Source organism: Bos javanicus, chromosome 25 (genome assembly GCF_032452875.1).
Source record: "Bos javanicus breed banteng chromosome 25, ARS-OSU_banteng_1.0, whole genome shotgun sequence".
In the NCBI taxonomy this organism is placed as follows: domain Eukaryota; kingdom Metazoa; phylum Chordata; class Mammalia; order Artiodactyla; family Bovidae; genus Bos; species Bos javanicus.
Genome location: NC_083892.1, coordinates 35,457,027 through 35,468,105, shown reverse-complemented (window position 1 = coordinate 35,468,105; position 11,079 = coordinate 35,457,027). Strand labels below are relative to the sequence as shown.

The 11,079-nt window shown below is 51.9% G+C and overlaps 1 protein-coding gene across 1 annotated transcript; it reads right to left on the bottom strand.

Moving 5' to 3' along the window:
• Positions 1-5,187: 5,187 nt before the first annotated feature.
• LOC133238297 (2-acylglycerol O-acyltransferase 3-like) lies at positions 5,188-9,756 on the bottom strand. The gene is made up of 8 exons (XM_061401227.1): positions 9,730-9,756; positions 8,376-8,613; positions 7,831-7,938; positions 7,501-7,571; positions 7,031-7,235; positions 6,547-6,721; positions 5,765-5,967; positions 5,188-5,674 (listed from the first exon to the last, which is right to left on the bottom strand). Exons 1-8 carry the CDS (start codon positions 9,754-9,756, stop codon positions 5,520-5,522), a joined length of 1,182 nt encoding a protein of 393 aa, XP_061257211.1. The 3' UTR covers positions 5,188-5,519.
• Between the last annotated feature and the right edge of the window lie 1,323 nt (positions 9,757-11,079).

The window sequence follows — 11,079 nt, the reverse complement described above, 5'->3', positions numbered from 1 at the left end:
CGGCTGGGGACACAGGGTGCACAGCAGGGGAGTGGGGGTGCCATGTTCGGACTTTGAGGGTGACTGTCCCAAGAGTCTACCCTGAAGCCCAGCTCACACTCAGCACAGAGTTCCAGAGTGCCTCACCGAGATGAGGAGGTGATCTTGGAAATGTCTCCAGATGGCTCAGTGTGGACCCAGGCAGAGACATGGTCTCCTGCCCAAGGTATGTTTCTGTCTCCGTCGAGCCCGTTTAGGTACAAGGAGCAAGGCAGCCAGGCACCCCTGGACTGGAGGTGGGGGCACGACGTGGGAGGACCCTGACTTCAGAGGTTTAAGTCCCGGATCCCCCTCTTGTCCCCTTCTCTCTTCCATAGATTCAGCCCCAATCTGTTCAATCCAGAGATCCCAGGACCGCCTCCCTCCCGATTGGCATCTGGAAGCAGAGAGCCAGTCTGGGAGTTCTCAGGGCTTCAAGGACTCACCCAGCCCCAGGAAGGAGAAGATCCTTTGCAGGAGGGCAGACACTTGGAGGCCCCAGGTGGAGGTGATTGGAGAAGGCTGGCCTTCTGTAGAGGGGAGTCTCACAGGGGCCACTGTGGCTATGATACTACATCTTTTGGCTTAATCTCCTGGCCCTGACCCCTGGTCTGGGTTCTGCCCTGGTTCAGCCCCCTCTACTGACCAGCACAATGGACCATCATGATCAGGAGCCCCACAAGGAAAGTATAACTACTACTTGGGCACACATGGCTCTCACTAGTAAGACAAAAGGGGAGATCAGGGATGTGGCGGAGCATCTAAGGGTGAGGAAGCTATTTGGAATTTCTGAAGGTTGGGACTGGCTCCCTGTGTCTTGCGGGGCTGGCAGATGTCTGTGTCAGTGGGGGTCGCCTTGTGTGTGTACCCTGAATAGCAGGGTTCCTCATTTGTCACCTGGATGTGGCCCCTAGGGGGTGGAGGACCTGTACGAGGGTTTGTTACCTAAACCTAGCTTAGGCCTTTGTGGGGAGACCTCCAGAGGGAAGGGCTTTGTGGGAAAGGCTAAAGATTGGAAAGCCCCTCCAAGAGAGAGCCCACAGGGCTGTGAGCACGCCCTCCAAGTGGGCTGTGGCCTGGCCTCACCGTGATCATGAGTGTGCTCAACACTGATCGGAGCCAGCTGGTTTCCAGGTCAGGGAAAGTCACCTATTTTGTTGTTGTTGTTTGGCAGTGCCCTGCCTTGTAGATATTTAGTTCCCTGACCAGGGATTGAACCTGGACCCTGGGCACTGAGATCTGGAGTACTAACCGCTGGACTGCCAAGGAATTTCCAGAATGTGACTTTTTTTGTTTAAATTTTATTATTCTTTTAATCGAAGTATAATTGTTTTACAATAGCATGTTGTTGTTGTCGGGGAGGCAGTGTTGTCGATCACTAAATGCTGTCAGACTCTTTGTGACCCATGGACTGCAGCGCTCCAATCTCCCCTGTCCTCCACTATCTCCCCGAGTTTGCTCAAATTCATGTGCATTGAGTCAGCGATGCCATCCTACCATCTTACCCTCTGTTGTCCCCTTCTCCTTTTGCCTTCAATCTTTCTCAGCATCAGGGTGTTTTCCAGTGAGTCAGCTCTTTACCTCAGGTGGCCAAAGTACTGGAGTTTAAGCTTTAGCATCATTCCTTTCAATGGATACTCAGGGTTGTTTCTTTAGGATTGAGTAGTTTGATCTGTATGCAGTCGAAAGGACTCTCAGGAGTCTTCTCCAGCACCACAGTTTGAAAGCATCAATTCTTCAGTGCTCAGCCTTCTTTATGGTGCAACTCTCAAATCCATCCATGACTATCAGAAAAAAACATAGCTTTGAATATATGCACTTTTGTCCAAAATGCGATGTTTCTGCTTCTTAATAGGCTGTCTAGGTTTGCCAAGTTTTCCTTCCAAGGAGCAGCAGCACCTTTTAATTTCACAGCTATAGTCACTATCCCCAGTGATTTTGGAGCCCAAGAAAATAGTGTCACTGCTTCCACTCTTTCCCCTTCTGTTTGGCATGAGTGCTGGGATTGGATGCCATGATCCTAGTTTTTTGAATGTTGAGTTTTAAGTCAGCTTTTTCACTCACCTCTTTCACTTTCATCAAGAGGCTCTTTAGTTCTTCATTTTCTGCTTTTAGGGTGGTATCATTTGCCTATGTGAGGTTGTTGATATTTCTCCCAGCAATCTTGATGACAGCTTGTGATTCATCCAGCCTGAAATATTGCATAATGTACTCTGCATATAAGTTAAACAAGTAGGGTGACAGTATACAGCCTTGACAGACTCCTTTTCCAAGTTTGAATGAATCCGCTGTTCCATGTCCCTTGTTAGTTTCTGCTGTGCGTGTGGGCTAAGTCGCTTCAGTCGTGTCTGACTCTTTGCTACTCTAGGGACTATAGCCCACCAGATTCCTCAGTCCATGGGGTTGTCCAGGCAAGAACACTGGAGCGAGTGGCCATGCCCTCCAGCAGGGGATCTTCCAACCCAGGGATTGTACCCACATCTCCTATGTCTCCTGCATTGCCAGACTGGTTCTTTACCACTAGTGCCACCTGGGAAGTTCCAGTTTCTGGTGTACAACAAGGTGAATCAGCTCTATGTATACATATATCCCCTCCCTCTTGAGATTTCCTCCCACCCCAGCTCTATCGCACGCCTCTCGGTCATCACATTGCGCCAAGCTGAGCTCCTTGTGATATGAAGCAGCTTCTCACTAGCTATCTACTCCACACACACTAGTGTATAAATGTCAGTGCTGCCCTCTCAAGGAATCACACTCCATGAACCCTCTCCTTCTGCCCTGTGTTGCCAAGTCCATTTTCTCCAACATCATCTCTATTCCTGCCCCCCAAACAGGTCCGTCCGTACCATGCTTCTAGAGTCCATATATATGCGTTAATACAGGATCTTCGTGTTCTCTTTCCGACTTATTTCACTCTGTATGACAGACCCTAGGTGCATTCGTATCACTAAAAATGACCCAAATTCACTGATTTTTATGGCTGAGCAATATTCCATCACATACATGTACCACGTGTTCTGTATCGACTCCTCTGTCAGTAAACATTTGGGTTGCTTCCATGCTCACCGTTGTAAACAGCGCTGCAGTGAATATTGGAGGTGCATGTGTCCTTTCAGTTCAGTTCAGTTCAGTCACTCAGTCGTGTCCGACTCTTTGCGACCCCATGAATCGCAGCACACCAGGCCTCCTTGTCCATCACCAACACCCAGAGTTCACTCAGACTCACGTCCATCGAGTCAGTGATGCCATCCAGCCATCTCATCCTCTGTCGTCCCCTTCTCTTCCTGCCCCCAATCCCTCCCAGCATCAGAGTCTTTTCCAATGAGTCAACTCTTCACTGAGGTGGCCAAAGTACTGGAGTTTCAGCTTTAGCATCATTCCTTCCAAAGAAATCCCAGGGCTGATCTCCTTCAGAATGGACTGGTTGGATCTCCTTGCAGTCCAAGGGACTCTCAAGAGTCTTCTCCAACACCACAATTCAAAAGCATCAATTCTTCGGTGCTCAGCTTTCTTCACAGTCCAACTCTCACATCCATACATGACCACAGGAAAAACCATAGCCTTGACTAGACGGACCTTTGTTGGCAAAGTAATGTCTCTGCTTTTGAATATGCTATCTAGGTTGGTCATAACTTTCCTTCCAAGGAGTAAGCATCTTTTAATTTCATGGCTGCAGTCACCATCTGCAGTGATTTTGGAGCCCCCCAAAATAAAGTCTGACACTGTTTCCACTGTTTCCCCATCTATTTCCCATGAAGTGATGGGACCGGATGCCATGATCTTCGTTTTCTGAATGTTGAGCTTTAAGCCAACTTTTTCACTCTCCACTTTCACTTTCATCAAGAGGCTTTTTAGTTCCTCTTCACCTTCTGCCATAAGGGTGGTGTCATCTGCATATCTGAGGTTATTGATATTTCTCCTGGCAATCTTGATTCCAGCTTGTGTTTCTTCCAGTCCGGCGTTTCTCATGATGTACTCTGCATATCCTTTAGGACCATGTTTTTCTCTGGATATATGCCCAGGAGAGGGATCGCAGGGTCATATGATAGCTCAGTTTTAGATTTTTAAGGAACCTCCCTGCTGTTCTCCATAGTGGCTGGACCAATTTACATTCCCACTGACAGAATAGGAGGGTTCCTTTCTTTCCTCACCCTCTCTAGCCTTTGTTGCTTCCCAGAGGGACCTTAAAAGACAACTCTAAATAATCCATGAAATAACCCACAAGGGAAAGAAATCGAGTTCAAAAATCTGGAGCTCAGAGAACACATGGCTGTCTTAGGACAGTGCAACCCAGAACTTTGGGCCCCCTTTCTCCTCTGCCCCATATTCCAACACCAAGGGGACCAGTCACAGAAGCTGGTAAACGAGGTAGAAAAAAGACATTGCTCCTCCCCTTTCTATTCTTTCTTCCCCCAGTTGCTTCTTCTGGCCAAGCAAGCACCCTCCTTGCAGCTAGCTCCCCCTTGCTTGGAGATGGGAAACTGCTACCCTCAGATGAGGACACAAGGGTTGATTGATACAGCGACTAAACATTTCCAGGTACCAACCTTAAGTGGATGTAGAACTTCTCACCTGAGAAGTAACAGATAAGTCAGAGGACTGCCAAGATTTTCATCCAGGGAAAAAGAAAATTCTTCCACCGAATAAATTTTCCAAGACAGTGGAAGACAAAGAGTTGCAATCAGTTACGCTCCAACAAGTTCTTTTTAAGTTATGGATACAGACAAAAAGCCAGTTAGGCGATAGGACTGGACACTCATCAAAGAATTCTATAAGCACATAAGGTCCCATAGACCTCAGCTGACTATCAAAGTGCCATGCCTGGGGTGATGATGGTGGTGATGGTGATGATGGTAGTCAAGTCATTGGCTTGTATTTTGGAAGTCTCCATTTTTTAAGACTTTAAATGTTGATAATTCACATAGGGGTGGGAGGAAATGCCAAAGCAGGTATGTACTTAACTCTGGCATTTCTGTCACTGAGGATTATTCCAACCCTCCCTACTAGCAGGTACCCCTGGCCCTTGTCAGCATTTATTCACAGTATTCACCATCTACTCTATGGTCTCCACCCACCTATATCCTGGCAACTCTGCAAGCTTTCCTCTCCGGGGGTCTCCGCTCTCAGACTCCATCCTGATGCCCAACAACGCTTAGGTAAGCACATGCCTTTATTTACAGAGGGAGATGGGACCAAGCTGAGAGAAGAGACTTAGGCAAGCTCAGGCAGCAGAATGAATTCTCTTGAGGAGAATGCAGGGTCCTGATTCCCAATTTAAGGCAGCAAGTGTAAAACCATTAGGATTGTGGGGATTACACGTGGGTATCCTCACATCCAGAGGGAGAGCCTGAGCTCTGCCAGAGTCTGACTCTACCAAGCAGTGGTGAGAGAACTGGCCTTTATTTAAGCAGTAGCATGGCAGTCGGTGGGGGGCTCAGGCACTGGGATCAGGGGCTGGAGGCAGGGGGCAGGCTGGGAGGTGGCGAGGGGTGAGGCCAGGCCTAGATGAAGGTGAGGTGAGTAGAAGCCGGGAGGCCGCAGCTCTCCTTGTGCTCCTCAAACAGTTGCTCCAGAGCCTTCATGTACAGCGTGTGATAGTGGTCCACCTGCTCCTTGGTGGGCTGTGGACACTGGGGCACCGGGATGGGGCGGCCCACTGCAGGGACAGGGAGACACAGGTCAGAGGAGGGGCCTCGGCTGCACGCACAGCAGATAGCGGCCTTCTTCCCTGGACACGGGCACTCACCCACAGTGGTGATGGGTCTGGCGAGGGGCATCAGGCCCCAGGACTTGGCTGAGAAGAGACCACGGCCCCAGAAGATGCAAGGAGAGAAGTTCAGGAGCCTCTTGATGGTGACCTGGAACAGACGCTGCCAGGAGTCTGGGGCAAAAGCCTTAACTCTGAAGACGTCATTCTCCCCAAAGGAGTACACGGGCACCAGGGAGGCACTGGGAAGGGAGGGGCAAGAGAGGAGAGAAAATGGCTGGGCACATCAGGGGCTGGAGAAGCACTCCCAAATTCCTCCCCCACAGGTTACCACCTTCCTAGGCATTAGGAGCAAAGGATGGTTCTACTAGAAAGATCTGGATGAAAGGATTTTCTTTCTTAAGACCAATGTGTCCTGGACTTTCTTATATACATTTTCTCACACAGTCTCAACTACAGTGTGGTGGCAAGGCGGGCGTGAGCTCTGTTTCACAAGTAAGAGGGGTGCAAGGTCTCGCCTGTGAGAGGGCATCATAAAAGAATGTGAGCCGAGGGCATACGAGCCCCCAGGGTCCAGCGCTTCGCACTGTGGTCCTGTCTGTCTCTCTGCGTGGCAGGAAGCCTGGGGAATGGGCACCAGGGCTGGACACAGAGCAAACACCCAAAGTCTGCCTAGAGCGCCCTCTAGAGGTGGGCACGGTGGAAGCTCTAGGGACACACAGCCCACCTCCAGGGGGCGGGTGTGCACAGATAGAGGGTAGACGACCAGACACTGTGAGGTTCTGACCATTGAAGGCAGCCCTGGCTGGGCCCCTGCTCACCCGTGCCTCAGTGCCAGGCGGACGAAGCCTTTACGATTCCGGAGAGTGAGGCAGTGCTCCCCTGGGACGGCATGCAGGGCCTCATTGGCCCCTCCGACCACGATGACCACAGCCCTGCCGAGCTGTGGTTGAGATAGAACATAATCCAGGCTCTGACGGTTCACAGAACATATTCCTGTGGGCATGAGGAGGTTCAGGAAGAGTTAGTGCCCCTCATGGGCCCGATAGTCCCTCACCTCTCCCTTTAGCACACTGAGTATTAGACATCACCCCATTCTCTCCACATTCCCTACCCCTGTGCTCCTGTCCACGTGTCCTACAGTGCCTCTCCCAGCACGGATGCAGGACACGTGGGCCAAGCCACCTCCTGTCCCCCACTGTGAACCCGGCCAATTCAAGCCAAGTGCCTGGGGTGGGTGGTGACTGGGGGTCACTCTGGCAGGATTGGGCTGGGGTCACCCTCTGTCACTCAACTCAAACTCACCACAGGACAGAAAGTACTCTCGATGGCCTGGCATGTACAAGAGACAATTCAACACGGCCAGTGAGAACCGAAGCCCTGGGAACAGCTGCGAGCAGCCAGTGCCCTCCGTGCCGAAGTTACAGACGCTTCCGAAGCTCATGATCCCATGTGGGTGGGACAATAGCACGTAGTTCCTGTCTGGGGGCAGCTCTACTGTTTTCACCAGCTGTGGTGGGAGGGGGCAGGATGAGGGAAAGAAGGCAGAGAAGGCAGGCCCCCAGCTGAAGGGGCTTCCCTCCCACCAAGATCTTGAGAGTTCAGGATAAGATGGGGTCAAAGGCACCAGGATCCACTCTAGAACACCATCCCACCCCCTGCCCCATTACCTGAACGTAAGCAGCCAGAGGTGAGAGTCCATCATGGGGAGGAGAGAGGAGGTGGAGGTAAGGGAGCGGGAGGAGTGGAGCATCCCTTGGAGGGTGACCTGTTACCTTAATGGGGAAATAATCGCTCAGGTGTTTCCACACAGTGCAGTTCCTCAACCACTGATTACGCCTTCCACCTTGGGCAGAGGGATAAGGGGGGAAGAATCACTACAGACACCATTTATCACCTCCTTCTACCCGGGCCTTGTTTTTGTTGTTTACCTGCTAAGTTGTGTCTGACTCTCTGTGACCCCAAGGACTGCAGCATGCCAGCCTTCCCTGCCCTTCACCATTTCCCAGAGGTTGCTCACACTCATGTCCATTGAGTCCGTGTTGCCATCCAACCATCTCGTCCTCTGTCACCCCCTTCTCCTCCTGCCCTTGTTTAGCACTCACCTTGCTGGGGTGTGTCCCAGTCCAGGAATAACCATACCAAGTAGAGAACAGAGAAATACCAGAGCGAGGTGAAGAGGAGGAAGAAGCCAACAAGGGAAAAGAAAGGGCCTAGGGGAAAGTTGAGAAAGGAAAATGAGTTAGATTGTGAAACCGCAGTGACTTCTCCCCTCTCCCCTCACCAGTGAGAGCGTTGCCTGTCTCCCTGATATACTTTGACACGTCCCTCCCTTTGCCCTGGGCTTCCCTAGTGGCTCAGACGGTAAAGCATCTGTCTGCAATGCAGGAGACCCAGGTTCAATCCTTGATTCGGGAAGATCCCCTGGAGAAGGAAATGGCAGCCCACTCCTGTATTCTTGCCTGGAAAATCCTGTGGACGGAGGAGCCTGGTCGACTACAGTCCATGGGGTCGGGAAGAGTGGGACAGGGCTGAGACTGCACGTCCCTCCCTCTGCCCTGGTGGTCCAGTAGTGGGGGCTCCAGCCTTCCTCCCTCTACCCTCCCCTTTTCCCACCTTCCCAGTTGGACCCCTGCCCGGATCCCCTTACCCAGGAAGAGGAAACAGAGCACATATTGGTAGGTGCTCAGTACTTCTAACCACTGTTTCTTTAAGGTTTTCATGCTGGGGGTGGGTGGTGGGGTGGTGGAGACTCCCAGGTGCTCCCCTTCAGCCAGCAGGGCTTCCGAACCAGGAAAAATGGGATGAAGGCTTTGGTTGGAGCGCAGGAAATCTTTCTGGTCTGAGTGGCCAAGCGCTTGGAGCCTCCCAGGATCGCTTGTAGGGGGCTGTGTGCGTGGGGAGACTCTCTCATCAGAGCCCCAGAGGTCTCCAGTCTGCTCTCACTTATCATGAACTTCTCCAGTGGGTTGGTCTGGGCTGGTCCCCTCTTGCGACTGGGAGATGGCCTAGGGGGCGTGCCGTGGAGGCCCAGCCCTCGGTGCATTAGAAATCATTGTGGGCAGGAGTTGCAGAAGAAGCCAGAGAGCCCACCCACTGGGTCCCAGCCCTGACTGTGTGATCTCGCCGTTCCTGGACGAGCGCGCCCTAGTGTTTGAGTCTAGGAGTGTCTAGGCCACTCGGAGGCGTTAATTAGCGCCCAACCCCGAGGATAAACACACCAACACACAAGTTTATTCCCAGGTGGAATTTCAGTCGCCAGCCACACTCCTCCAGAGGCTTGAGGCCAACTAGATAAAGACGAGGTGCCTAGGGGCGGGGACCCGGTAGCACACGGTCTGATCTTGAAATAGCTGCGAGAGCCGCTCAACTGAGGGGAGACTGAGAGCAGCGCGTGCGCATGCGCTGAAGTACCCCTTCTGCCCCCACTGCCCGCACAGTTGTACCGGGGTGGGAGCCCCCAGTGTGGGCAGAAGAGGATCAAGAGGGGTGATCGCTGAGATGCTTTGAAGTCCCCTTCCCTCTTAAGGGATCCAGTGGGACAGAGTTCAGGGCTGGTGGGTTGGCCAAATGCCAGCCTGGGGGCGGGTCTGGCACCAAGTATTCAGGCCCCAACCTGGGACCTTCACCTCCCAACCATACGGGGGCCTTGAGCCCTGGAGTGGGGAGCGGGCTGGGGAGCCTGGGGGCAGAGTAGGCATAGGTTTCAGGTGTGGAAGGGCAGGAGAAGGCCCTGGGGCCTGGAACATTCGTAGAGCCACTCTCAGCAGCCGCCCAACCTTTCCTGTGTCTTTCCACCCAGAACCCCGGTGGGTTCAGAAACTGTGGAGGGCCTCATTCTCCCCCAAAGAGAAGACTGGCACCGGGGAGGCTCTGGGGGCACAGGGGACACCTGATTCCGGGGTCCTGGAAGCGGGGCTCCTCCCCAGCAGCCTTTCCCTAGAGGCCAGGCCCAGCTACCAACCATCCGCCCCCAACCCCCCGCCACCTCCGGGGTTCCTCACCGGTGTTCCAGTGCCAACTTGACACATCCCTGCTGATTGCAGATCTGCAAGCTCAACGATCTGATCTGGGATGTAGGCATTGACTCCAGCTGGTCCCTGGGCTCACCCAAGGCCAGAGGTCTGGGCCAGTGGGGCTTGCCATGTATGTGGTACCCTGACTAGCAGGGGTCCCCGTTTAACCCCGGAGCTTGGCCCTGTAGGGTAGAGGATGTGCAGATCAGATCAGATCAGATCAGTCGCTCAGTCGTGTCCGACTCTTTGCGACCCCATGAATCGCAGCACGCCAGGCCTCTCTGTCCATCACCAACTCCCGGAGTTCACTCAGACTCATGTCCATCTAGTCAGTGATGCCATCCAGCCATCTCACCCTCTTTCGTCCCCTTCTCCTCTTGCCCCGAATCCCTCCCAGCATCAGAGTCTTTTCCAATGAGTCAACTCTTTGCATGAGGTGGCCAAAGTACTGGAGTTTCAGCTTTAGCATCATTCCTTCCAAAGAAATCCCAGGGCTGATCTCCTTCAGAATGGACTGGTTGGATCTCCTTGCAGTCCAAGGGACTCTCAAGAGACTTCTCCAACACCACAATTCAAAAGCATCAATTCTTCGGAGCTCAGCCTTCTTCACAGTCCAACTCTCACATCCATACGTGACCACAGGAAAAACCATAGCCTTGACTAGACGGACCTTTGTTGGCAAAGTAATGTCTTTGCTTTTGAATATGCTATCTAGGTTGGACATAACTTTCCGTCCAAGGAGCAAGCGTCTTTTAATTTCATGGCTGCAATCACCATCTGCAGTGATTTTGGAGCCCCCAAAAATAAAGTCTGACACTGTTTCCACTGTTTCCCCATCTATTTCCCATGAAGTGATGGGACCGGATGCCATGATCTTCATTTTCTGAATGTTGAGCTTTAAGCCAACTTTTTCACTCTCCACTTTCACTTTCATCAAGAGGCTTTTGAGTTCCTCTTCACTTTCTGCCATAAGGGTGGTGTCATCTGCATATCTGAGATTATTGATATTTCTCCCGGCAATCTTGATTCCAGCTTGTGTGTCTTCAAGTCCAGCGTTTCTCATGATGTACTCTGCATATAAGTTAAATAAGCAGGGTGACAGTATACAACCTTGACGTACTCCTTTTCCTATTTGGAACCAGTCTGTTGTTCCATGTCCATTTCTAACAGTTGCTTCCTGACCTGCATACAGATTTCTCAAGAGGCAAACCCTACAGCTCTTAGCTAAGCACTTGCCTGTATTTATAGTGGGAGAAGTGACCCAGCCAAGGGAAGAGACTTATGCAAGCTCATGCAGCAGAATTAAGTCTCTGTGAGAGGAGAATTCAAGGTTGTGAT

Bases quoted from the DNA above. Each gene is read 5' to 3' on its own strand.
- LOC133238297 (XM_061401227.1), bottom strand. From the start codon at position 9,756: ATGTGTCAAGTTGGCACTGGAACACCG. The intron at 5,968-6,546 runs GTGAGCAGGGGC...CTCCCTTCCCAG, and splicing joins CGCCTGGCACTGAGGCACGG to TGCCTCCCTGGTGCCCGTGT. The intron at 5,675-5,764 runs GTGAGTGCCCGT...CTGTCCCTGCAG, and splicing joins CAGACCCATCACCACTGTGG to TGGGCCGCCCCATCCCGGTG.